This window comes from Cuculus canorus, chromosome 27 (genome assembly GCF_017976375.1).
Source record: "Cuculus canorus isolate bCucCan1 chromosome 27, bCucCan1.pri, whole genome shotgun sequence".
Taxonomy (NCBI): Eukaryota; Metazoa; Chordata; class Aves; order Cuculiformes; family Cuculidae; genus Cuculus; species Cuculus canorus.
In genome coordinates this window covers 1,328,629-1,355,890 of record NC_071427.1, presented here as the reverse complement: position 1 = coordinate 1,355,890, position 27,262 = coordinate 1,328,629, and the positions used below count along the sequence as shown (strand labels likewise).

Genomic DNA, 27,262 nt, shown 5'->3' with positions numbered 1-27,262 from the left:
CCTGGCCCAGGTTGCCCAGAGCAGTGGTGGCTGCCCCATCCCTGGAGGTGTTCAAGGCCAGGTTGGATGGGGCTTGGAGCAAGCGGATCCAGTAGGAGGTGTCCCTGCCCATGGCAGGGAGTTGGAACTGGATGGGCTTTGAGGTCTCTTCTAACCCAAACTAGTGTATGATTCCATGATTATCTTTCAATACTACTTCTGTTTGTTGAAAGGAGTTTAGGTGCTGTGGTTGGATGGCTGAGATGCAAGTTAGGTAAAGAGCCCACCAGAGCGAATAGTTGGAGTTGTTTGCTAAACACATTTTCTCTTCATTGCATGTCGGGTCTCCCTTCCCTCACAAGCAGCAGTATCCTGTAAACACGTGCTTTGTAGAAGTGGTTTTAACCTGCCCTAAAATGAGCTGTGTAACCTGCCATGCCCGGCACACATCAGGACAAATGTAAGAGATTTTAGAGCACTCAGTGAACTCTAATGTTATAAAAAAGGGAAAAGTTTCCGCATGAGTACCAAGACCAATTCAAACAAAAGACCTAAATATAAAAATCTCTGCCTCCTGTGTATTTTTAGGCTGATGTTTCTGTAGTGTTTTGCTGGCATCATGCAGCAGAATGGCACCATTCAACCTCCAGGCAGCGTGGAGACAGTTCACATTTGACGAGCAAGTCTTTGAAGTTTTCCAACAGCATTCTTTTACCCTGGGTGTCTCCAGGGATGCAGGGTAGTTTTGTGCAGTGGGGTTTGAAATACAGAGGGAGAAAACAAGAGCAATGGGCTCTTTATGGATTTTTGAACAAATGTCTTTAAGACATGACTTTGTTGCTGCCTCAGGTCATCTTTATCTTCTTGTTTCTCAGCTGCTGCCTGGCGAAACAAACATGCAGGATGTATTTGTAACTGTAATTATCAAGTCATTAGTATGTTTAGATTATGAATGTTAAGCTAGATGTTGACAAATCAGTCTGTCACAACTCTGTCTGATTGAGTACTAGTGATGATTAGGAATGTTACGTTGTGTGTGTCTCCAGAACAAGGTTTCATCAATTCTGGTAGGCAAAAAGTGATTTGCCTAGGGAAAACCTGAGCAAGAAAATATAAAGATATACAAATATATGAAATTGCAACCCCACTCCTCGATGACTACATCACCCCAGATGCTGCGGAGCAGACACGAGGGAAAATTTCTGCACAGAAAAGGTTCTCAGGCATTGGCAGAGGCTTCTCAGGCATTGGTTGAGTCCCTGTCCCTGGAGGTGTTTAAAAGGCAGGTAGATGAGGTGCTTAGTGATTAGTAGTAGACAGGTACGGTTGGAGTTGATGATCTCAAAGGTCTTTTCCAACCTAGTGATTCTATGAAAGGATCTGAGGCTGGGAGGGAGCTGGGCTCACAACTCCATTCAGGAATGGTCAGGGATCAGGGGCAAACAGACAGACAGGGGCCTCACTGGATATCAGCCATTACAGAAGAGAGCGAGACCCTCATGATCGCTCAGTTTTATACCAAGTATGATGGATATGGAATCAGTTTGGGGTCACCTGTTCTGTCTGTCCCTCCCTGCAGATGTGATGTTTTCCAGCTCTTTGACTTACGGCCCCACCAGCTCGAGGATGGCTTTGGTTTCGATAGGAGTAAGTGTAAGCATTGGCCTTTCTGCATCCCAGTGCGCTGTGGGATCACTGCTAGAGGGAAACCCTGTCTGAAGAACATGCAGCTAACTTTCAGAAAATGAAATTGCTTAGACGAGGCTGAGCTGAAGTGAGAAACTATATTAGCTCAAACCAAAACACGTGGGTGGTGTTAAAATTAAATTGTGTGTGCCTTCTTGTTCCAGTAGGGAAAAGACCCTGCTTATAGGAGAGCGAAGCAACGCGAGGTACCTGCTTCAAAATGAGGAGGAGGGTTTGTATTGGAGCCCTAGCACTGCAAGAACGGGACTGTAGACCTTATGATGTACTTTGTGTTTCTGCGGCAGTTCCTGAGGGCAGTGGGAATTTACAGTTATTTTAGTTTATTTAATATGAGAGTGAAGTCACCGCTAATTAAAGTTAAATCAAGCCACTGCTAGTGTCAGGGAAGTTGCACATTTGTCCACCATTGCTTTGTCTTCCTGATTTCTGGTCACCTAGGTAAATACTTATTAGGACTTGGTGTGCACGCAGATTACAGCATCAACTCCACAAAACTAGTTACTTTACAGGTTCTGTGTATGGTGGTGTAGGTGTTTTTGGTCCAGGTTTTAGGGTGGAAGATGAAGAATGTTTCTGGTACTCAACGAAATTGCGTCACTATGTGCAGGGAAGGAGGGGAGGAAACATTTAAGAGAACAGAGCTCATAATGAAGAAGGGTTGTGAGTAACTGTCATAAGGAGATGTTTGCAAGGATCTGCATGCAATGATCAGTCCCCCTGTGCTAGCCCTTGGTCTTTCAGTTCTAGAGGAAAACGGCCTCATGCAATCTGACATAACCAAAATGATGAAGAAATTACTCTGTCTGCTGTGTATTATTTTGCCGCGATGGAAAGCTGAAAGTACTTGTTAAAGGAGCACTTCTTGTGGTTGGATGTGGTTAGAAGGCTTAGCTGAATAAACAGGCTATGTACAGCACACCATGACTGAGAAGCTCATGAATTATTATTCAAATTAAGGGACTTTACCTATAAAGAACTAGAGTGAAGCCATCATGTTCTGCTTCTCTGACCCTGTTGAGGGTTAACCCTAGCTCACTTCCTCTCCCACAAAGAGAGCAGAAAGGAAGAGTAAAAGCCAAAAAACTTTGGGTTGGGATTAAAACTGTATAATAAGCTAAGGAGAAGTAGATGAAGAAGGAAAGAGAAGAAAACAAATGTGATGCAAAGGCAATTGCTCACCACCTAGGGTAGAAAAAATGCTACCTTGGTTGGAAAAAACAGCCAATGATGCTGTGAAGTATTGTCAGACGTACAGCAAAGGTTTTGGAGCAACGTGAATCTACAGCTGATCAGATACAGTTCAGGCTATATTTTCAGGACTCAGCAGGGGCCAGGTTCTCCCGTTCTAGCTCACTTCTCTGTTCCGCAGTAGTAGAAGTTATTTCCATTGCTCTTGTTATATATAGACATGCACCATTTCAGTTATGGTGTTTAGGGTTGGTTAGGGTTTTTTTTAAACACATCCAGTGACATTCAGTGTGGTTTCATTTGATTTTTGACCAGTTGCTGTGTAGGAAGGAATCTGCTTAATGTATCCGAAGTCTTTGAAAGGTGATGGAAATAATAACAAATTCCACTGCACTCCCTGAACAAATACTGAACCTTTGTAGAATCCTTTGTTTTTCTTTAAAATACAAAGCAGGCTGGTCAACAGCAAGTTACACCAATCACTGCTGCTATTTCATGTGACCTAAAATTCTCATAGTAACAGTTTTGTTTTGTTTTCAGGTGTTCTGTGAGTATGGCATGGTCCATGTCCTTTCAGAGAAGGGGAGCAGCAAAGGCAAAGACTACTGTATCCTCTTCAACTCTCAGTGGGCCCACTTGCCACATGATCTGGGTAAAGCTGTAAGTACCTAGCCAAGCAGTGACAGAGGAATGTGTTAAAAATACCTTTGTTGCAGGGAATCTTCTAATCTCTAGCTTGAATTCGCAGAATTTGGAGCAAGTACTTTGTTTGCTCTCCTTAGAAGATATCTTTATCTGTTGAGTTCACCCTGGGCAGTGCTGTCTTGGCAATATTTTTTTCCCAGCAGCATGCAGAGGTAGTGACTATTTCTGGTTCAAACCAAAAATCTTCCATTTGCACAATATGATGAATGACAATGGCATTTACCTATGGTTGGAGAGGAGATTTTGTATCCCAATATCATACAAAAAAGGTACCACATGGCCTTACTAATGCACTAAACTGTGACCTTAATGCTTTCTCAGTGGTTCATAGTTCTGTCAAGTGTAAGAATAAGAGCTGTGTTGAGCTTTTGCTGCATTATCCAAAGCTGACAATTGAGTCTATTTTTCTCTGTGTTCCATGAGAAAAAGTCACTGACTGACAAAATCAGCAATTGAATGAGCTACTGATGGGGGAAGATGTGGAGTAGCTGACTGACCCTCTGTTCATTTTATTCATTGTATTCCTTAATCTACCAGTTGAGTGCCAGGCAGAATTGATGTCCCTTTACAATCTATAATCAAGTCTTAATTACCCATGGCGGGTTTATTGTGTCTGCAGATTGCTTCCTAGACATACAGATAGCTCAGAGGCTGCCTTTGCCTTGTGTGGACTTAGCTAACAAGCTCTTGCCCGTGCCCTTCCTCTAAGGAATGTAAAGTGACTGCATGCACTGTAGCCCCGTGCTTCAATGGGATTGCATGAAGCTGTCTTGGTTTGAGAGGCTTAGGGTCTCATTCATCTGGATCCAGGCAGACTTGCCATGGCCGCTCTAGCATTCCCGACTCTGGGATTTGTGAGGGCTGAGGGCTGGACTGTAGACATCAGGTTTCAACCAGTATCATAACAAGTCACTGGAGACCTGTGTCATTAGCTCTGCAGGCGCTAATCTAGTCCAGAGCAGTTTGCACTGAGCTGAAACTGGAGCACTCAACAGGTTCTAATCTGCCTTCCACAGAGCATCTGGGTTGCCTTTGCATATCCCCGTTTCCTTCCTCATCTCTCCCTCTGCCTTTCTCTTCTTTCACGTTCTCCCTCCTTCTCCTTCCCTCCAGTACTCCAGCAGTGCAATTTATTAACTGAGGTGATGCAGTGCATCAGCCTGAGCTCAGTCTGCATTTATGTTGTGCTCTGATAGAGCTGATAAGCTTTCCTGAAGTCTGAGCAGCCGGGAAGTCTATGTAGGGATGTTTTGCAGTCTCTAAAGTAGGGATTGGGTTGGAGACAGCACTTTTCTGAATAAGCCTGGAGCTACTGACAGCTTGACCCTGCCCTTTCCCTCCTAAAACAGTAGTCAGTCACACAGGTATTTGGTATTGTATCACATACCTGTGGATTTCTAATACAGTGTGTTACATCTGTCAGCTTTTCAGGTTAAAACCTTGCCTTGGCACTTCTCAAACCTAACAGCTGAACTTGTGGCAAGGGTGGGGCTGAGACCTGCTTCTGTAAGCACTGCTAGCAGCAGGGGTCAGTCGTTTGGTGGATGATTGCAGTTTTTAGGTGACTTGCAGATAGAGCTAAGCAAAGATGCTCATTGTTGTTTAGGTTTCGCAAGGAGCAATTTGTGCTGGTGTTATTTCTAAAACCTTGAAGTGTCTTTGAGTCTGAGGAGGAGCAAAACTAAGGAATTGGGGTTAGCCCTGCAACACCTCTGAATCACAAGAAGTGAGAGAGGCAGCTTAGAATCCAGTATACAGGTGCTCAGGATCCAAAAACTCAGCTAACTGGACACGGTTGGTTTCAAAATGGAAGTTTATTTTTGTTGCTTATGCTTTTGTACTTTACCCTAGCTTGCGCTCATGTTTCTAGTTGCTCATACCCTACATCATCTCAGCCTGCTGCTCTGTGCCACCCTAGCAGTTATCACACTCCTCCTACATCCTGAGTGCATGCATCTGAACAGCAACAGTGCTGAAGAAAACAAGTGCAATTGCGGATCATAACCCAAATGTTATTACCAGCCAAATTCCGTACAATAAGGTGAAGCAAGGCAGGACTCTATGTAGTAAAGAGCGCAGCACTGTTTCAGCTTTCCAGTTTCTCTGTGGATACTCCATTACTTGTAAGGTCTAAAGTAGCCTTTAGAAACCCTGTGCTTTCTGCTCTTCACTTCTTTTATAATTTGATTTTATACATATGTATTTAACTCATTTCTTTCTTTTCAGTCACTCTTGCAACTGCAGGATCAGACAGCGTCTGTTTTGTGTTCTCCTTCTGATGTGCCTGATGGGGGATTTAATAATCAAATCCCCATGGTGATGCGAGGGAATTGCACCTTCTATGAGAAAGTGAGGCTCGCTCAGATAAATGGCGCTCGTGGGCTGCTGATTGTTAGTAGAGAAAGACTGGTAAGTCTTTATATTGCTGATACTCCTCTGGTGTTAGATATTCTCTTATCTTGAGAGCTCATTGCTGGTGTGTGATGCTCCACTTTAAAACAAACAATATGTGTGTGTGTGTGCTCTCATGTACACTGCTGTGCATGGAAATAACATATATCTGAAGGATGGATTAATGAAATGAGGAGGTAGTGCTGCACAGAGCCATATAACATTCAAATAAAGGGCTCAGGTTTATCCTTGTGATACTGGAATCTGAGGAGGAGATTGGTTTCTTGACGAGTTCTGCTGTATCTTGAGTGAAATCTAGAGCATGGTGAATCCAGAGCTGGAGCATCACCAGTGTATGTTCTGTAAAATTAGTAGGTGTGAATACTGTACTCAATGCTAAAGGCACACATCAGGCATAAAACCATGTCCCCAATGTGCAAAAGATACTGCTTGAAGTTTGGTTGCTACATTTTGCTATTACAGTCTTCACTGATTTAAGTTTTACTGCTAACAGGCCTGCATTTTGACTTTGAGCTTTTGCTCTCTTACATTCCTTTCTCAAATATTTTCCAAATTAACAGGAACAGAACGTGCAACTTTAACCCTTCTGAAATAGTAGAAGTATTTGCAGAAATTAGTATTTCCTTACCTGGTCTGAACTGTCTTTCAGGTTCCTCCTGGGGGTAACAGGAGTCAGTATGAAGAGATTGATATTCCTGTGGCTTTGCTCAGCTATGCCGATATGTTGGATATTGGCAAGGTAAACTCAATATAAATGCTTTGGTTTATGTTACCTCATTTAAACGAGTCGGTGTTCAATGGTATTTGAAGTCCGTCTTAAGAGCTTTGAATGTAGAGAATCATACTCATGAAAATTGCATTATTATGTTTTGAAAGAAAATGCAAGTCTTTTGGGAGGTTATTTCTCATGTTCGGAATGGAAACAAAGTGGAGCTGGAAATAAATAACAACAGTACTTGAGCCAATGGATTGCTTTTGAGTATAATACATATATTATATAGTAATAATAAATACAATAAGTGTCTAGTAAAGCTTGATTCTGAGGTTACTTAGTGAAAACTAAGTAACTGAACCTTTGCCTAGGTGGCTTTTTGGAAGTTATTCCTGTCTTCTGCTTACCTCTGCAGAGTTTCGGCAGCTCAGTGAAAGGGGCGATGTACGCTCCAAATGAGCCCGTGTTGGACTATAACATGGTGATTATATTTGTCATGGCTGTGGGGACTGTTGCCATTGGAGGCTACTGGGCAGGAAGCAGAGATGTGAAAAAGTGAGTAACTGGATTGTAGTAGTGTTTATCACAGGGGAAAAAAAAAATCTATCTGAAGATCACCTGGTGGCTGGGAAAGGATCTGCAGCACACACCTTGTGAGGGGCAGCTGAGGGAGCTGGGGTTGTGTGGTTTGGAGGAAAGGAGACTGAGAAGAGACCTCATTGCTCTCTGCAGCTCCCTAAAAGGAGGTGGGGGTTGGTCCCTTCTCCCTTGTAGCCACTGATAGGACAAGGGGAAATGGTCTCAAGATGCACCAGGGGAGATTTACGTTGAATAGTAGGAAGAATTTCTTTACTGAAGGGATTGCCAAGCACTGGAAGAGGCTGCCCAGGGAGGAGGTTGAGTCACCATCCCTGGAGGAGCTTAAAAGATGAGTAGATGTTGTACCTGGGGTCGTGGTCTAGTGATGGACTTAGCAGGGCTGGATCAGTGGTTGGACTCGATCTTAAGGGTCTTTTCCAACCAAAACCATTCTATGAAAGGCTCTGACATTGGCTTTGTCCCTTTGTGAAATTATTGGAGTATAATTTGCAGGTAGAGTGTTTTAGTATTTTGCCTCATCAAAAAATCAAACATTTGAAAAGCTCAGAAGGAAAATGGAATGGTGAGAGGTTTCCTGTGAGGGCTTCTGCAAAAATCCACGTAAAAGTGTTTTGTAAAAAAAATAATCATAGTGGTTTTTACCAGTATAGTGCAAACCAAACTGATGAGCCAGCTGACATATGCTGTTTGTTGTGAATCTTCTATTGCAATTTTAGGTTTACTTTTTGCCAGTAAGAAGAGTTGGGGGGAGGAGGTTCTGTGCCACACTTATCTCTAGCTTTGGCTTTGTACACACAGCCTGACTTGAGGATTTCTGCTGAAGTCAGCAAATTATTCTGCAGTAATTTTCAGGACTAATTCAGTAATTTTAGTGGATGAAAAATAATACTCGTGATGAACCAGTGCTCACTGCATTAATTTACGAAGTGCCTTATATCCTGGGCTGCATCCAAAGCAGTGTGGCCTGCAGGGGAGGGAGGGGATTCTGCCCCTCCAGTCCACTGTTGTGAGATCCCACCTGGAGTCCTATGTCCAGTTCTGGAATCCCCAACATTAGAAGGATATAGAACTATTGGAATGGGTCCAGAGGAGACTACAGAGATGATTGGAGGGCTGGAGCACCTTCTGTACGAGGACAGGCTGAGAGAGTTGGAATTGTTCAGCCTGGAGAAGAGAAGGCTGTGGGGAGACCTAGAGCAGCTTCCAGTCATGAAAGGGGCTCCAGAAAAGCTGGGGAGGGGCTTTTTGCAACGGCCTGTAGTGATAGGACGAGTGGGAAAGGCTTTCAATTCGAAGAGGGAAGGTTTAGATTAGACATTGGGATGAAATTCTTCATGATGAGGGTGGGGAGGCCCTGGCCCAGGTTGCCCTGAGCAGTGGTGGCTGCCCCATCCCTGGAGGTGTTCCAGGCCAGGTTGGATGGGGTTTGGAGCAACCTGATCCAGTGGGAGGTGTCCCTGCCTTACTTAGCAGGGGAGTGGAACTGGATGGTCTTTAAGGTCTCTTCCAACCCAAACCATTCCATGATTCTATCTATGTTCATGTATCCATGTAAAATGTAGAGTTCAACAGACTTGAGTGGAAATCAGTGCAGGCATTGGTGTTGTCATGTTTTCCATCCCTGTGTAGCTCTCACTGAAGTTTCAGTGCCCTTCTATATTCTGTTGCAGAAGGAATAGACTGATTATAGCTATGTTACTCTTTCAGGCGGTACATGAAGCACAAACGTGATGACGGGGCGGAGAAACATGATGATGAAACAGTTGATGTGACTCCAATAATGATCTGTGTATTTGTAGTGATGTGCTGCTCGATGCTGGTCCTCCTTTATTTCTTCTACGATCACTTAGGTATTCCTAAAGTTGTATTTGTATTGATACATCTTTGATATCACAATGCTGCTGGCATTTAAAGAACATTTTTACTGTGAAAATAATTAGGAAACGGCCGTCTTTGGGCATGTTTCTTCATCCCAATATAATTTAAAACCCTGTAAGAAAACCCACTGAGCAGATTTCTATATTTGCTTTTAGTAATATTGAATTAGGAGATCATAGAGCTTCTTTCAAACGTTGAAGCCTTCTAAGCAGATGCAGACGTAATGTCTGCCACCTTTTTCTTTTTGTCAAAGGTGTTCTCAAACCTATATTTGTCTTTGTTAGTGTTCAATCTGAAGTGTTGCGGGATCCAACTTTTTTACCATTATAAAGATGATAAGTTTCTACTGTTCTTATCAAATTGTTTGAGAAAAGCACATGAGAGCCTAATGCACTGAAACTTCCATTCTTTTGTTTCTGAGGAAGTTACGAGGGGCTCATCCCATCTGCATTAATTCATTTTGCTACTGATTTATTCTAAGAGTTCCCCTATAATGCTCACAGATACTCATAATGAAGATAAACACTTCACTGTAAACTTCCTCTGAGGCTTATGATTTAGTGACTTATTTTAAGAATATTAGCATGGAGGATTTTATGTGTTGAAGTAGCTGTTACATAAAGTACACCTGAGTAAACTGAGTGACAATTAGATACTTAAAGAGCATAAATCTAATCAACAATCATTTAAAGTCTCTGAATTCAAACTTCACTGGTGGAATGTGACCCTCATTTCTCAGTCAGGCTTTTGGATGGTCTGTTCTTCATTCAGCTGGGATATGAAGAAAGGCATCTCTTCCCTTATACTACTCGGACTTACTTCTTGTTCTTTCTCAGTCTATGTTATTATAGGAATATTCTGCTTGGCTGCCTCAATTGGTCTTTACAGTTGTCTGTCTCCCTTTGTAAGAAGATTCCCCTTGGGGAAGTGCAGGTATGTGGCAGCTTCTGCTTTTTTTAATAGGCAAAATTATTTTTTTTATTATGTTGGGTAGGTGTGGGATCTACAAGGTGATTTCGTACTTCAAAATGTTTATAAGGGAGGAGGGCAACTACATAGACTGTAGCTTTTGTGTGTTCCATTTTCAGAATCCCGGAAAACAACTTGCCTTATTTTCACAAGCGTCCAGAGGTCCGGATGTTGCTGTTGGCAGTGTTTTGTCTCTCTGTCAGTGTAGTCTGGGGAGTCTTCAGAAATGAGGATCAGTAAGTGTATATTTTAGTTTCTGTGCTAGAAGTTGTAATATGCTTTATAGTGTAAGTAACGGACATCCACAGAAGCCTAAACTTACCCAGAATTTAGGAGTGACAGGAAAGGAACTGGAGAATTGGGCAGAAATTCTTAGTTGTTCCTTATATACCTCATCTTTGTCTCGTTGGCTTAAAAAAAACTATCTCTTGTTAAGCTTGAATTTCTCTTGAGTTCCAGTCCATACTTTGATCTCTTTGGCTTAAGACAGCTTTGCAGCAATGGTATGGAAAGTGGGACACGAGTTGTCTAACATATTTCTCCAGGTGATGGTCTGTGTGTGCGTTTGCTCAGAGAAAATAAGAGCTGTGAGCTCTTATTTTCAGGTCTTTAGTTTCTTTCAGCTGTCTGATATGCGTGAACAGTTTTCTATTTCCAGTATTGCTGCAGTACCTAACTATAGCTTGTTCTTACCACTTTTGTTAGAGGTTTTTGTTCATTTGGGCTTTTTTATCCCTTACCTCACTCCCAGATGTTCCAGTTTCCCCATATATACATGATGTGTTCATCTTCTTGGTCAGGAATTCTGTTGGAACTGAAATGCTGGTGCCTGTTTCTGATGATGGTACCAAAGATGCCTTGCTTGTGCCTTGAATGCCTGTTACTGCCTTTGTGGGGTCACCTTTCTCTGTTAAGGTTGTGGATCACTCAGTGACAGAACTCATATATCCAGGAAGCGTCAGCTGAAACACCTTTTAGAGAAGTGAGTGTCAGTCTGAGGAGTACAGAAGTACTATAGTTCTGTTCCAAACTGGGGTGTTTAGGGCTAGGAAATCCCTTCTCTGACTCAAAGCTGGAGTGGACCTAGGTGTCTCCTGCGCCAATCTCCATCAGCCGGTGCTTGGGTGTTGATCACAACAGCACAGTCTCATCTGCATCTAGATCTTAGTGGGTTTAGGGAAATCTTAGTGTTTCATACCTTGGAGCCTACTTCTCTTTGATCAGTGATCAAGTGTCAGTAAAGCAAAGAGCTTTATTTCCATACCAAATGCAAATCAGCCTCAGCATTAGGCTGCCCTCAGCACGCCAGTGTACACATCTACACAGGCTAATGGACCAGGGTGCTTCCTATTTTGATACCCACTGAACATGATCAGCCAGTTTTCAATCCACCTCACTGTCTGCTCATCCAGCCTATACTTGGTCCATTTTTGTAGGAGAGTCTTACAGGAGATTCTGGGTGGAAAGCCTAGATAGATGATATCACCACTGCTCTCCCCTTGGCTATTAAACTGGCCATTTCATGAGAGAGGCCTGTCAGGCTGATCAAGCACAACTACTCCTATCTGAATCCGTGCTGACAACAATGTTGGCTTCAAACAAGTGCTTTTATTAAATATTTTTGTCCCAAGTAAGTTCTTAGCGAGGGCAAGGCTTGCTCTGGCTTCCCTACTGTTCCCTGCATAAACGTTACTCTCTGCTTTCTTTAGGTGGGCCTGGGTTCTCCAAGATGCTTTAGGAATCGCTTTCTGTCTTTACATGTTGAAAACAATTCGCCTGCCTACATTTAAGGTATGAAAGTTAAACGGATGTTAAAAGAGGGTGTTTGCCTGTGTATACTTGAACAGAGGAGCCACTTATAATCGTAGATTCATAGGATGGTTTGGGTTGGAAGGAACTTTAGAGCCCATCCAGTTTCAACCTCCTGCCGTGGGTGGGGACACCTCCCACTGGGTCAGGTTGCTCCAAGCCCCATCCAACCTGGCCTGGAACACCTCCCAGGATAGAGCAGCCACCACTGGCAACCGGGGCCAGGGCCTCCCCACCCTCAGTTGTGAACAATTTCCTCCTATGTCTAATCTATATCTTCCCCCTTCCATTAAAGCCATTCCCCCTCATCCTATCACTACAGGCCCTTTTACAAAGTCCCTCCCCAGCTCTCCTGGAGCCCCTTTCAGTACTGGAAGCTGCTGTAAAGTCTCTCTGGAGCTGGAAATGCACTTCTGTTCATTTGTAGCTTGGAAAAGTATAATGTAATGAGTCTATTGTAGAGCAATAAGTGGCACATGATTGTTAGGCATTATTATGTTTGGTAACTTAATGTTCCACACTTCTGGGGAGGTTGGGATTGGTGGGGTTTTTTTTGTTTCTCGTATTTGACGCAGAATTAATGCATCTTTCTGGTGTTTTTTTCCAAATCTTCCAGAACTTGTTCAGTATTCTAGGACAAAAATCAGTATTGGTCATTTAGTTGCCCCTTAGGCAGCTCTTCAGACTCTGTTTCAGGTTATCTTCACCTAGATATTTGTTTCCCTGTACAGACTGGCTAAAGTACTTTGGGTACTGTTTCAAACTGTGCTTAGTAGAACATTTTAATGTCTCCTAATTGAAGCAGCACCATTTCCACATTTTACATGAGAAAGAATTTTAGGGACTGACATCTAATTTTGTGATAAAGAATTACTTCTTTTCTATAGTGCATGCGAGACCCAATTCCTCCATTTAAACTATTTAGGAATTAAGAAAAATATATGGCTCCTTGTTAACTTTTGAATAGTCCTAAGGTGCTCATTATTAATTCTTTGCTATTTCCTAATGCATAGGATATAAACACCAAGTATCTTCTCTCTTCCCTCAGGGCTGTACCTTGCTCCTCCTGGTTCTTTTTGTCTATGACATATTCTTTGTATTTATCACACCTTTTCTAACAAAGGTAAGTAAGATACTTCCGCAGCGCCTGCTGTTCACAAAGTGTGATGACCTGTTTCTCTGTGTTCCTTAACGATCCCAGACCCACTGAGTCAAGTGCTGATTTGTATTTTTGCCCTTATTTCTTTAGACTGGGGAGAGTATAATGGTGGAGGTGGCTGCAGGCCCATCTGATTCTGCCACTCATGAAAAGGTACTGTATGGAGTCTGAAAAATACAGCACTAATTTCCAGCTTCTACACTTTCAACTTCTCTAAAATTCAAACACCGTAAAGCTGAAATGGAGTTGCCAGTCTGGAAAGAGTTTAATGTGGATACAAGCACTCCTAAGCTCTCTGGAAATCTACACCAAACACGGGGCAAAGCCAACTTTTAGTGGTTTGGCACAACAGCTTTGGTCTTCCTTTATCTTTTTATATCACTTTAAAAGAGTTTCCGTCTAAGGAATGTTAGCTCATCTTCACAAAAACATGGAACCTCAAATGTAAATCGAAATTATTGCTGATGAAGCTTATCCATTTTTACCTAAAGAGATAAAACTTCTATGACTGGTCTGTCTCTTCCCTTTCCTTCCCCTTCTGTGTTTTGGTAATTGCTTTATGGAAAGCTGAGGCTACAGGCAAAGGGGAGAAAGGTGTATTGGAGACAGAAAGGAAAGAGAAAGAGGTATTGAGTGGTTCTGTACCATTTGACAGCAGTCAGATGTATGCACAGAGCTGCACAACATGAGCAGGAAAGTACAGGAGATGGAGGAAAGAGTGAGATACAGTGTGCAAAACAAATAAGACTTGAATCTGTAGGAAAACTGGGTTTGCTAGCTTAAGGATGTTGGGTTCTCTTTTTAGCAATGACAGTAATACTGTAGCATGGGAAAATAGTAAAGAAAATACGTGCTTGGAGGATGAACTCAGTGGATCAATCCATGCAATCCGTACTAATTCCTTTAAATTCTTATGTTCTTTTGTACCCCTCTAGCATCCCCTTAGTTTCAATGTTATGCACAGAATGAATGGTATAAAACAATAATGATTAAATTATTCTGTCACTAACATAAGAAAAGAATAAAATGACAATAAAGTTTCATTAATGAACTCTATGAAAGAGAATATGTTTGCGATGCACCTTGTTGTACTGTGCCTATGTAATACATAAGAACACTTGGGAGGGGGGGAAAGTCATTAATGTTTAAATTTTTTCAAGTCCCTACTCTTTGTTGCAACTTATGTGAAATATAAGTGGTTATTTCTTATGCACGTGGCAGATAACCTACATTTTTTACATTTCTGCAGTTAAAGCAGAGTTGGTTTGCTAATGCATGTGAGGACTTTGAAATTAATGGTGTTTTGAGATGTCTGTCCTGCAGGGTTGTCTTGGCTGATTGTTTTTACAAAGTGTTCCATCACTCCTATTTTGCAGATGTTCTGTTGATTGTCAGTAATATCAATAAAAGGTTTTAAATATAAGAATCTATAGTGAAAAAAAAGGAAAAAGAGACATTTACCCTATTTGGAGAGTGTAGTTTCGGTACAACAGGAACAAGTTCTGGGAGGTGGTGTCAGTGTGTAGAAGAAACAGCTTTTCATGAGGGGTGTGTCTCTCATTCCAAGCTCCCGATGGTCCTGAAGGTTCCGCGACTGAACTCCTCGCCGCTGGCTCTGTGTGACCGTCCTTTTTCTCTCCTAGGATTTGGAGACATTTTAGTTCCAGGTATTTCTTGTTTAGCATGTTAAGGCTTTTACTTGTTGCAATCATATTAGTTTATTCCTTTTGTGCTTCCGCTTCAGGTCAGAAGTTTGATTTGACTTCTATACGCCTGATAAATTTATAAATATATCTTTTATCTTCTTTTTTTTCCTGCACTACTCACTTGTCCATAAGAAATTAAATGCATATTAATCTTGTGGTTTGGTTTTACATGCAGCGTTGTCAAAAAATGTAGAGAAATCTCAGGAGTTGATTTAGCAACTAAATTTATGGGATAAAACATCTTTAATGGTGTGGTGGTAGAGGAAATGATTTGTCCATTTGCACACAATTTGAGTAGAGACGTACCTGACTGCTGATAACTTCATAACTGTTGGTCACACAGCAGTGTTTTACCTGCTCGCAAATTTGGCTCCAGATGGTACACCTGGCACCACCGCAGGTGGAAACAAGTGTGCAACTTCTGGCTTTCCCATTCCTTCTGATAAATCATTTGTTTATTTTCTCGTATTTTGGGAACTGTGTCATCCCAGACCGTGTCCCCTCCTACCTATAATAGGCAGAGGCATTAACCATCAATGTCCCGTGTTTTTTACTAGGAGCTGGAAGAGGTGAACTTACCCTTATTCTTGTTGTGAACTCTATTAGGGGTGGCATGATGTTTTGTATCTAGGATCTGCATATTTGTAGATGTTCATTCTATTAGGGGAGTGCTTCTGTTGTGCGGGGCTTGTGTTATCATTGCTTTCGTAAGCTGTGCGGCCTCCAGAGTTGGGTCCTGAAACCCCAGGGTGCCCAAGTAACTGTTGGCAAAAGAATATCTTAAAGGTCCCTTGATAATTTGATTGGTTTGTGTATCCCAATGTGTGAACGGGTTGGAAGCAAGTTGTAATTGTCCTTTCCTTTCCTAGGCTTACTGGTAGCCTATTGCCATAGGTTTGATATTCAGGTGCAGTCGTCCAGAGTCTATTTTGTAGCCTGCACAATAGGTACGTATAACAGCGACACCTAAAAACAATACCCACAGGAGCTGGTCCTGTTAAAAGCGTACCATCCATCTCCTGCTACATAGTTTATTTGGTTTATTCTTCTCCTCCTTTTATTATTAAACAGATATATTTTAGTAAGGTACTTTGAGGCTAGTACAACCGCCCTGCCATGGGCAGGGAAACCTCTCACTGGATCCAGTTGCTCCAAGCCCTGTCCAACCTGGCCTTCAACACCTCTGGTGATGGGGCAGCTGCCACTTCTCTGGGAAACCTGGGTCAGGGCTTCCCCACCCTCACTGAAAAACATTTCATCCTAAGATCTCATCTCAATCTCCCCTCTTCCAGCTGAAATCCGTTCCCCCTCATCCTCTCCCTGCACTCCCTGACCAAGAACCCCTCCCCAGCTTTCCTGAAGCCCCTTTCAGCTCTGGAAGCTGCTCTGAGATCTCTCCAGAGCCTTCTCTTGTCCAGGCTGAACAACCTCAACTCTCTCAGCCTGTCCTTGGATGGGAGATTTCCCAGCTCTTGGGTCATCTCCATGGCCTGCTCTGGACTGGAGATGTTGGTTTACATATTACTTGAAAAAAACTCCTGTTTGAATGCTCCTTTAGCTGATTATTTAGCTGTTCTTGAGCACAGCTCTATCTGAATAACTGGTTTTGCTGGCTTTATTTCCTTCCAGCGTATGGCATAGGCCTTCTTGTGACCTTCGTTGCCTTGGCACTGATGCAGATGGGCCAGCCCGCTCTCCTCTACTTGGTGCCCTGTACTCTTCTCACCAGCTTTGCTGTGGCTCTTTGGAGAAAGGAGCTTGCAATGTTCTGGACGGGCAGCGGCTTTGCGGTGAATACCAGTTTGATATGAGTGTCTTCAAGAAATACTAATAATATAAAAACCTAACTAAAATTAAAGTTGAGTAAAATATTGCAGTATTATAAAACAAAGCCAAATATTTTTATTTTGATTGTTTGCTTTTTTATATCTCTTTTGCCTCAGTAAGGTTTTCTTTTTTATATTTATGACCACTTAAACTACCCAGTGAGAAGTAAAATAGACCTTGTCTATCCTTGATTCTGCTGTAGTTTTTGTGGTTTGATACCTGTTTGAATTATTAGTTATTAATATTTTTTAAGATGTTATATAAAATATGTTTTTAATATTGTATAAACCATATCCTTACAGTTTTTCTTTATATTTTTTCGTCACCTACTGCTTATGAATGCAGAAATCTATTTCAATATGGTTAATTATCACTGTCTCATTGTGGTACAAGTTAAATCAATTTGATTCCAAAAGGAATAATTCTGTTGTGATACATGTTTATAGATTTTGAATAATTACTCAAGGGGCAAATCTTGTCAAGGTAGGGTTTCCTTCCAGTGCGTCTTATTTTGCTGTTCAACTATTTGTGATCTCCTTAACAACTTTCCTTTGTGCTGATGGTAGAGGTGGGCACAGCCAGAGAATGGCCGAGTCCCAAAGCGCTCTCTGCCTGTTCCTGTCTGAAATCAGTGAGGACCGATCAGGCAGAAAGCGATTGAAAACATTTCTGGAAGGAAAATCCCTTTTGTGCATTAAAACACAAAGATGGGATAACTGTATACATGTGTCCACTATCGGAGAATGATAAAAAGAGATGATGGACCTTTTGTCTACATCTTGTGTGACCGTCACTCCTGTTAAGTGGATACATGATTTCTTGCTTTCCATCATTCTGACTGTGATCTGCCGTTTGCAGAAAGACCTACCTCAGCCTCCCTTGGTGATAGCTCCTGTCAACTGCCCTGAGCTTCCCAAAGACAGCAGCGTACCAGCTTCTCAACAAGACGCGGAGCAAATGACCAATCCGACCCTCCACGTGAAGGAGCTGCACAGCCCCACCTCAGCTGCAGAGGAGCTGGCTGATACCGACACAAAGACGGACCAGTCAGAGCCTCCTGTTGCACAGAGTGAGGAACCAGCTGCTCAGAATAAAGACGACGTTGAAAGTAAATGTCTAAATGCAGAGCAAAAACAGCTGGAATGAACCATATGATAAAAACTCCTTTTTCTTCCCTCATAAACATATCCATATGAAACCAGTATGTATTTAGGACTGGTTTAGTAGTGTTTGCGTTCATCGAGGAACCTCGCTGCGAGTCTGATCATCAAATCCAACAACGAATGTTCTGCCTCCAGCTTCGGTACACTTCAAACACCTTTCTGAAATATGGTGCTCTACAAGGGTTCTGATGTAGGGATTTCAATGATCATTTTATTAGGGAATGCCTTTGACCGTTCCATTTTCATTGTACTGGGGTAGTATTAAGAACCTTTACTTGCACAGCACTCGGTGCTCGTGTGGCTGTTTTGCTGCTTTAGCCTAGTGTAGGTTAAATGGAGGAAAAGCATTGAACCAATCTGCTGCAATGCTTCGTTGAGAGAACCATGAGAGAGTTTTTAGCACTTTCCCTATTGTCGCCTTTTACTTTCCTTTTCCCTTCTTGTCAAAGCCATCGATACAAGGGAATGCTTTAGTATAAACTGACATTCAGGAAATGCAGAGAATGGTTACATTACCAGCCTCTGAAAGGATTTCTACTACCGTGGTGCATTAAATGCATCTCTTAACCTTTTTGTCTTTTTTTTTTTTCTTTTACTTCCAGGTACCTGGGTTGGCTACTAGTCTAGTTTAAAAGGTAGGATGAATGGAGCTACAGAAAACTTTCTAAGCACTCGGGTGAACTCTAGGGACTGTCTCTGATAATAAACAGTGTTTGTCGCAGAACACTGTCTGGAAGCAAAGGCGTATTAAGAATGTTTAATTTTTTTAGAAATAAAATACAAGCCAAATAGGTAATAGCTCTATACTAAGCTTAATAGACAGCATTTTCATGGGGAAAATGTAACAGTAAAGCAGTAAACGTTCATCTGTTGAGAGTTTTGAGCTTCTTGTTATTCGTTTAAGGAATAGGATTGTGATTTCAGATTCCGAAGAAAATAGTCTGATGTTTTCATCCCCAAGGGAGCACATACGGTGCTATAGTCAGTTGTGAGTTAAAACTACTTGCTGCTCAGTAAGTAATCAACTGTCTCAGTCATCGTTTTGTCTTTGTCCCACGAGCAGCCAAGGTGTGTCAGGTTCTGGAATGAGGCTGTGATCTAGCCTGTTAGCTCGTGCCTCTTGCTATGTGACATTGTGAAGGACTACGTTTGTGAATTTATAACTTTTTGGGGTGCCGCTGGTCTTACTTTATATTCTTGAAATTATGTGTTTTCCTGTATAACATGGTTGAGTCTTTTATGCATCAACTGTAGGGATCATGGAGGGATGATGTGATTTGTATATTTATTCCATCTAAGAACATTTGGCTTTCTCAAAGATGTCTGTTCTTCACTTACATTGCAGTCTCAGAAAGTCTCAAACACTTCACATCCAAACTGTAATAGAACATGGAAGTATTCTAGGACCCTAGAATATAATTCCAATTGCGTGGAAGAAATACTCCTCGGAGTGTTTGAGAGCCCAACATGGCAGTACAAAAGAATCGTTACAGTGACACACTCAGCAGCAGCTCTTTAGTCGAAGTCTCCTGTTGGCATGTCAAGCTGGATTCCGAAGGGCTCTCTTTAATGTCTGTCTGTTAAATTTCAGCCATTGTCGTTTTGGCTACGTCTTCCAAAAGTTTGCCTTGTACTTTCTGGATGATGATGTCTATTTTACTCCATTTCACACTGGGTGGATAGTATTCCTGCTCTAGAATATGAAAGGCTGTCTTTAAAACTCCCCCTATGGCTTCAGAGTTTTTTCAGCTTCTGCTGAAAGCCTCGAGTGCTGTCTGATCAGTTGATTTAATGCTGAGTTTCTTGAAAGGCTTCCTGAGGCCAAAGGCTTGCACTACATTTCATTTACAAATCAACCTAATGGAAGACAGTGGTACTGAAGAGATCCGTGTGTCTCAATCTCCTCTTTAATGGACTGGGTTTCTTTGCCAGCACTAATCTGAACCAATTATTACAAATAAAAAGCAGCAAAGACGTTTTACTGAAAACTTTGGCCAGCTGGATTATGCCTTAATTTAAGCATTGTATAAGTATGTATATTAAATTAAGAAAACAATCTTGTGTTTATATAATTAACTTGACAAATAGCAAGCAAATTAATTTGGAGGCTGACTCGGAGTGCTATGGTTTTTTGCCTTGATTGTCTTTCAGTCAATGTTATTTGGAGTAGCTTTTTATACACTTAAAAGCCAGTAGCTTTCTGATGATGAAGCGTTAAGTTTTATCATCCTTCTGAAAGTATATTTTAACATTTGTTCTCTTATGCTGTGGGTTAGGACAGGTTTATTTCTCAGATTGTTAATTAAAATGGAAGACTTCGTAACGCTTAACCTGTAGACATTTGCCAGTTGCTTTGTTCACTACCTTCTAGGTAGGACTGCTTGGAGCACGTGCTTCACCTTACGTTTCTGAGATTTTCCAATGCTTCGGGGTTTGGTTTTGGTTTTTTTTTCTAAGCTACAAAGATCCATGTGGAAAACAAACAATAGCTGCTCAATGCAATATCTCCAGTCAGAGTGTGTGAACTGCTCCGAGTTACAGACTTTGACGCCTCCAGTACTGTACTGACCCTGGTGCACCCGTTTGGCTGCGACTGTTCAGCCCCTGATCTTGGGCAGTTCAATCACCTCCATCAAAACCCGAGGCTGTGCTGTTTTGCCTTTCAGAAACCTCCCTGACCAGCTTAATGTAAAACTTAATATACAGGAAGATGGGAAGATCTGTTCAGTGCAGCTGCCTGATTTTATTTGATGATTGCAGACATATGTCCCACACCAAACTTGAGTTAAAAATGCACAAAGTAATGCAAGTAATGTTAAAGGTAATGTCGGTGTGTTTCTTGTTTACGTCTCTCACGCTCTAAGCCTTTAGCTAACTAAAAACTCAACAGTGAGGATTCTATTTCTGAGCAGTTGTATGTGTTCAGGGGAAGCATTTTAGTAAAAAAAACCCTAACAGCTCCCAAAAAACCCCAAACCCAGCACCCCAATAAAAGACGCATTTCAAAAACCAAACAAAACCTCTTTGGATCAAAGTAGTGAGGATCAGATTCTTTCCTTGGTCTGAAATTACTAAATACCAGTGTGTCAGAGCGAGTGTTCAGCTTTGCCTGTACCATGCAGCCTTGAAAGGCTTTGCTAAGGATGACGAGTAAGGAGAAACGTCCCAAACCCTCTTTTAGCTTTGGGGATTTCATTTTTTCTTGTCACAAATGAAGAGCATTTTAAATGAAATGCAGAAGAGAAACAGAAAATACGTATTGAAAAATGTATTCTTTTTTTACCAGTGGCAGTAAAAAAAAAAGCACGTCCACGTGGGTAAGGATTATACTTGTGAAAGTAGTTAAGATTTTCTCTAAACTTGGACAAATGCTATAAGTCAGAAAATCTACATTGTGGCATATTTTCCAACAGATATATTAATATGTCTAATGGGAAGCTTCATTTAGAAAACTGTTAATTTCTTTTTTGCCCTCCTTTTAGATGATCCATACCAAATTTTGTGAACTTCTTAGGCGATATCTTGGTCTCAGACAATCCGTGAGGCTTTCCCTGCAGGAGCTGCTCTTCTCTTACAGTAGCGCTCGATGTCTTTTGTTCAGAATGCCTTGCAAGCCTCGATAGCATTTTTCAGACATGCATATTCCTGTGTTTCAGCTGCAGTGTTTGCATCCACAGAGTCGCTCTGACTGAGAACGTACCATGACTGTAGTGGTGGTGCCTGTGGTCTTGGGATCATAGATTAGTAGAATCCTATAATGGTTTTGGTTGGAAAAGACCTTTAAGATTGTTGAGTCCAACATCGATCCAGCCCTCCTTAGTCACTGCCAGACCGTGTCTCCAAGTACAACATCTAATCCTCTTCTAAAGACCTCCAGGGATGGAGACTCAACCCCCTCCCTGGGCAGCCTGTTCGTAGTCTTCTAAGGGAATAGCTCTGACTGGGGAGCCAGAAAGAACCTCACTAGTAAACAGCGGTGAAATAATATGAGTTTGAGCTTTAAGAGTGTGGCTGCATTCATTAATGAATTAACGAACTGCAGCTTTCACTTTGTTCTCTAGTATCTGCTGAGGAGCAGAATGCTCAGAGAATTTACAGGTAGTTTTCTGCTTAACCGCAAACCATGTGCTCCTGTAGGTTCTTGCTTTGAAAGCTCTCTCCAAACACCATATGTGGGTCCGCAGAGACCTTTGGTGTCTCCTGGATCTCTCACCCTGCCCTTTGAGGGACTTTTCCTGGCTAGACAATTTAAAAATAAAAAAGCAGCAGCCTATATTGGGTGTCTGGTAACAGCATTGTCTTGAAGTAAATGCTTCTGTGCAGCTATTTCAGTGCGAGATCCTGCAGTTTTACTCTTATCTCTGTTTTCTTTAGCCCCAAGGTTGGGCAGCGCATGTATTTCTGGTTTCTTGCACTATGCTGGCTGTTTAGGATGTAAAGCCCTGTAATATTTCTCTTTAATGGCAGCTTTGATTATCAGGTAACAGCACCGAGTATTTTGTATCTGCTTTCATCGTTTGGCATGTTATTTGTCGTACATCCATGGGTAAATAAGTTGGCGAAGCAGTAGTGCACGCCTGGTGCCTATTGACACTTGATACACATCCCACAGCCATGCCAGCAGATCCAAAGCCTGCAGAGATGGTGCCTTTTTCCATGATCAATACAATCTCTGATGTTTTAAAATAAAACCTATGTAAGGGCTGCATCCTCAGGAAATTCAGGACGTTAGAGAGTCCAGAAGGGAATGGGAACTACGGTCGGAGGTCCAGAAAACATCAGCAACAAGGGGTGATGAGTCTTCAGGTGTTTGTCCAGAGCGAGGTTCCCCAGCTGGCTGCAGAACATGAAGCAGAGTCGCGTCGACAAGCTCTTTGGCTTCTCAGTTTCAGCTCTGTGCCAGCAGCACTGGGCAGGATGGAGAGGGGAAACCACTGCTTCAAAGAGAAGAACGAAGGGTGTAGTATCATATCATAGAATAGTTTGGGTTGGAAGGGACTTTAAAGATCATCCAGTTCCAACCCAATCTGAAATGGTATTGGAAAACCAAACAATTTTGTAGACAACAGTAGAGGTGACATTAGTACTAATAGACTTGAATAGAACAAAGAGGCTTAAATAACAGTAAGGGAATATTAGGGCTGGTGGTAAAAAGATGAACAACTTGGGTGCTTGGCCATGGGGACCATCTGGAACCCGTATGGGCAGGGCTATTGCTGAGTGCATCTTGTTCTGAGGGTAAAGAACCGAGCCAGCTAGACAAGAGTCATCCTTGGGTAGGTGAGTCAGCATTGTGGCTGACAATTCAGGTTGTGTGTTGCAAAGACACTATTGTTGGTTTTGTGTTGCTAATTTAATGATAAATCCTCTGGAAGGAAACCCCATCAAAGCACGTTGGGTAGGTGCAGGGCTCATTCTACGGAGATAAGAAATATTTTATATAATGCGTGTTTAATTTGTTGAATTGCATTGAATGTTTGTGGCACCCTGGAATATTTTCGGAACAGGACAGTCATGTGCTACCAGAACCTTCCTTTAGCACTGGCACAAGAGAATTGTCTCTTTGCTGATCCTCTGTATCTCTACTTTTATCTATTATGTGTTCTTCTCTGAGTGTTCTACCTTTGCCTTTTCCTCTTAAAAGTTTTGCAGGTAGATATACATATTATGTGGAGTAAAGATGAGGTTTTGCCATTGCTAGATTAGTGATAGATGATAAATATCATGCTTTAATTGGATTTGCTTGCATTAGGAACTAGTATATTGTGCACAGAGTCTTCTGTCATTTCAGAAACTAGTAGAGGACATCTCGTGTGATGCAGTGACTCCATTTGAGTTCTGTTTTCCCTGCAGGTGTTGGGAGTATTGCAATTCCTGGTCCTATTGTTGATCTGGTAGCCAAGGGTTACAAGTGCACATGCTCCTGAAAGAATTTGGAGCCACCTTTCTCAGCTAAAGGCAGCATTACTGCTTCTCACAATACTTTCCCGCATGTTAACGTGCAGGTTCAGCTCCATGTGGCAAAATTCCTTGATGGGTTTAACTGGGGGATCTTTGAGATGACACATAGGCTGGAAATTTTTGGTTGAGAACTACTTCCTGCTGACATACGCACTGCATGTTGTGAACTTTCTTGGAGTCCTTAGTGTCGATGTTTGTTAGCTGAAAAAATGCAGAGATATGGTCTCAAAGTAAACAAGCTCCTCGAAGAACTGGAGCTGGTAGGGTGCCAGCTAGTAGTCAAGACTGCTGAAAGGTTTCCAGTTCCAAGAGTGCGATGCTTTTCAGGAACAGCAATATCCTGTCTGGGCTGTGCCGTTAGCTCAGTAGAGCTTGCAGGAGACTGCACCCCAGGGTGGGATCCTACACCACATCCACAGTGTAGGCGTTTCCGTGTCGCCATGGCCGATGGTATTTCCAATACACTAACCTGTTCTTTAGCCAGTGGTTTCTAAAGGATAGAAATAACTTTTCATCTTAAAGGTGTAGCCGAAGTGAGGGAAATGCCATAAACCTGCCACTTCTCCATTGTGGATCCAATCTTTAAATGGCTGGGATGGTGGGGAGCTGGGGATGTCTTGGAGGAGCACAATGCGTGACAGGTGTTGTCCACAAAAGAAAGAGCAGAACTTTTGTTCTGCTCTGACCAAAGTTGTTCCAGTTCACATTGAACAAAAACTCCAATACAGTGCTCAGGTTTAGTTGGACAAAAAGTCCTGCAGTGCACGCAGTCTGCTTTGGGTCAGAATCTGGTTTTTTTTCAGAGCTGTCAGTGAAACGTTCAAAAAAATGGAGTCATCGATGTCACCACAGAGTAAGGTGGCAGCAAGCCCGGGTGGGGGGACAGCCGGAGACGCTCGAATTGCTGGCTGATGGCAATGGTCTGTGTGTGCTGGTGTGAACATCTACTGCTTGTTTGTCTCCAAGTCATGCGTTGTCATTTGTCCTCTCCAAGGACCTTTTGAGTCTCAGAATTCCATAGACCCAGCACAGGCTGTGGGAGAGCAAAAAGGCGTCTCTGATAGGGCGCTCCTAAAGCTGTCTGAGAAGCGTGCGACTGGGAATCATTTCATACAGCGCCAAGGGAAGGATTTTCTTGTGATCCAAACCCTATGATGTATTTTTGCTGTTTTAAGATCTTCTATGCAGCTTGGCCCCTTAATTAAAAAAAAAAAACCCAAAACAACAGCAAAACCACAGCAAACCCACCAAAACAACAACTCGCCTCCATCCACACCCAAAAAAGCCCAACAACTAAGAGAGTCGGCTGGTGTAGGGAGACTGGTGTGAAAGCTCAGCTCGAGTATTTTTCCTGCACTGGGGCTGCTGTTGCTCAGCAAACTGAAGCCGTGGAAACAGAGAGCAGAGATGTAAAGAATGAGGGGCTTAGTCCTCTTGGAAGGATGTAGTCAATCAGCAGCGGCTGTGTTGGAGATGCTGATAGAATGGATGTTCATCCCTGATTCCCTGATGTTTATCTTGTGTCCCATTTACCTCCTCAGTCAGACAATCACGTATTCGTTCCATCATTGTTGGATTGCTGAGTTGTGGGGCCTTGTGTGTCGAGGGGCACTCCTTTCACACCATTTGCTTGGTGATGGCTTGCGAAATCAGTGCCTGGCATCTACAGGGATGGATAAATCCGTAATTTTATGACTTTTCTCTCTGACATAACTCTCTCAGACCCATAGTACAAATAAGATCATTTTTCTGTTGTTGATCCTGTTTGCAGTAGTAACAAAGAGCTGAACATATCACCTTCCCCGTCTCTTCCTGTGCTGACAGTTGCAAAGAGCAAGACAAAAAGCACTGTCATCTCCACCTGGTTTTAGTGAACGCTTCTGGCTTTCCAAAACTGCAGGTCTGGCTGGAACACGTGCATCAGACTTTCAATTCAGGTTGGGTGAGTTCTGTCCACTCTGCGTCCGTACAGCGCTTTCTGGCTTTGATGCCAACTTTCCCGCTGACTTACAGCCTTGTATCCAATTGCACAGCATCTCATAATATATCTATTTTTATATCTGTAAATACATTGTAATACAGAGCTTTTCCAGTGACCAAATGTACGTTTGCTTCTTGCTTCTGTAATGCAGCAAGCGAAAAACCCTACTTTGAAATGGATAGTGGAGGGAACAGAATCTTAGGACAAGAGATGAGAAATATCCCAAAGGTTTCTGCAGAGTGAATTTTCTGTGTTTTCTGTTTCACGCATACGTGGACATGGTGAAAGGAAACAATCTTGAAACAAACTGAAATTGCAGTGTGTTTTATTTCTGTTTTGCTCTTCAAAACACTGGAATTTACTTTCCTTTATCCTGTTTTAGTTTAAACCTGTAAAAATTTTCTAGAACTGTAAAATAAAGATACTTAATTTTTGAACTGAATTTTGCTATTATGCAGCACTTTTACATTCAAAACCCAGGTGTTTGTGTATTGTTTGCACCAAGGTGTGAGAAAATGTCTTTGGTGACTTTGCACACAACTTAATCTTGAGATGGATTCTGCACAAAGTGCTGAAACCCTGCCTGGAGCTCTGTGAAGTTTTCTGTTGATGTGCAAGACTCACAGGAACATGGAATTGGATGGGTTGGAAGGGACCTCAAAGCCCATCCAGTTCCACCTCCTGCCATGGGCAGGGACACCTCCCACTGGATCAGGGGCTCCAAGCCCCATCCAACCTGGCCTTGAACCCCTCCAGGGATGGGGCAGCCACCACTGCTCTGGGCAACCTGGGCCAGGGCCTTCCCACCCTCACAGCAAAACATTTCTACCTGAGATCTCACAGACTCACAGAATCCCTAGGTTGGGAAAAGACCTCTTGGATCATTGAGTCCAACCATTCCTGGCTGCCACTAAATCATATCCCTGAACACCTCTTCTACCTGTCTTAAATACCTCCAGGGATGGTGACTCCACCACCCCCCTGGGCAGCCTCTGCCGGGGCCCAATGACCCTTTCTGTGAAGATTTTTTCCTGATATCCAGACTGACCCTCCCCTGGCGCAGCTTGAGGCCATTCCCCCTTGTCCTGTCCTCTGTCCCTTGGGAGAAGAGCCCAGCTCCCTCCTCTCCACAACCTCCTTTCAGGCAGTTGTAGAGAGCAATAAGGTCTCCCCTCAGCCTCCTCTTCTCCAGGCTAAACAACCCCAGCTCTCTCAGCCGCTCCTCGTCAGACGTTCTCCAGCCCCTCACCAGCTTCATTGCTCTTCTCTGGACACACTCCAGAGCCTCAACATCCTTCTTGTGGTGAGGGGCCCAGAAATGAACACAGGATTCGAGGTGCGGCCTCACCAGTGCCCAGTCCAGGGTACATCTCATCTCAATTTCTCCTCTTTCAGCTGAAAACCATTCCCCTCATCCTATCCCTACACTCCCTGATCAAGAGTCCCTCTCCAGCTTTCCTGTAGACCCTTCAGGTGCTGGAAGATCGTTATAGGGTTTCCTCAGAG

The 27,262-nt window shown here is 42.6% G+C and overlaps 1 protein-coding gene across 2 annotated transcripts in view; it reads left to right on the top strand.

Moving 5' to 3' along the window:
* Nucleotides 1-26,171, top strand: part of SPPL2B (signal peptide peptidase like 2B) — a 32,992-nt gene extending 6,821 nt beyond the window's left edge. Inside the window, exons 2-15 of one of the 2 annotated variants that reach the window (XM_054050157.1) lie at nucleotides 3,415-3,534; nucleotides 5,806-5,988; nucleotides 6,641-6,730; nucleotides 7,119-7,258; nucleotides 9,011-9,153; nucleotides 10,018-10,114; nucleotides 10,270-10,386; nucleotides 11,860-11,941; nucleotides 13,008-13,082; nucleotides 13,209-13,271; nucleotides 14,686-14,785; nucleotides 15,694-15,771; nucleotides 16,454-16,614; nucleotides 17,510-26,171. In XM_054050157.1, the coding sequence (XP_053906132.1) occupies nucleotides 3,415-3,534; nucleotides 5,806-5,988; nucleotides 6,641-6,730; nucleotides 7,119-7,258; nucleotides 9,011-9,153; nucleotides 10,018-10,114; nucleotides 10,270-10,386; nucleotides 11,860-11,941; nucleotides 13,008-13,082; nucleotides 13,209-13,271; nucleotides 14,686-14,785; nucleotides 15,694-15,771; nucleotides 16,454-16,614; nucleotides 17,510-17,797 (1,737 nt within the window). In that variant the 3' untranslated portion in view covers nucleotides 17,798-26,171. Of the gene's footprint in view, nucleotides 1-3,414; nucleotides 3,535-5,805; nucleotides 5,989-6,640; nucleotides 6,731-7,118; nucleotides 7,259-9,010; nucleotides 9,154-10,017; nucleotides 10,115-10,269; nucleotides 10,387-11,859; nucleotides 11,942-13,007; nucleotides 13,083-13,208; nucleotides 13,272-14,685; nucleotides 14,786-15,693; nucleotides 15,772-16,453; nucleotides 16,683-17,509 lie in introns of both variants that reach the window. The other variant, XM_054050159.1, reaches the window with a different exon arrangement.
* Nucleotides 26,172-27,262: the final 1,091 nt, after the last annotated feature.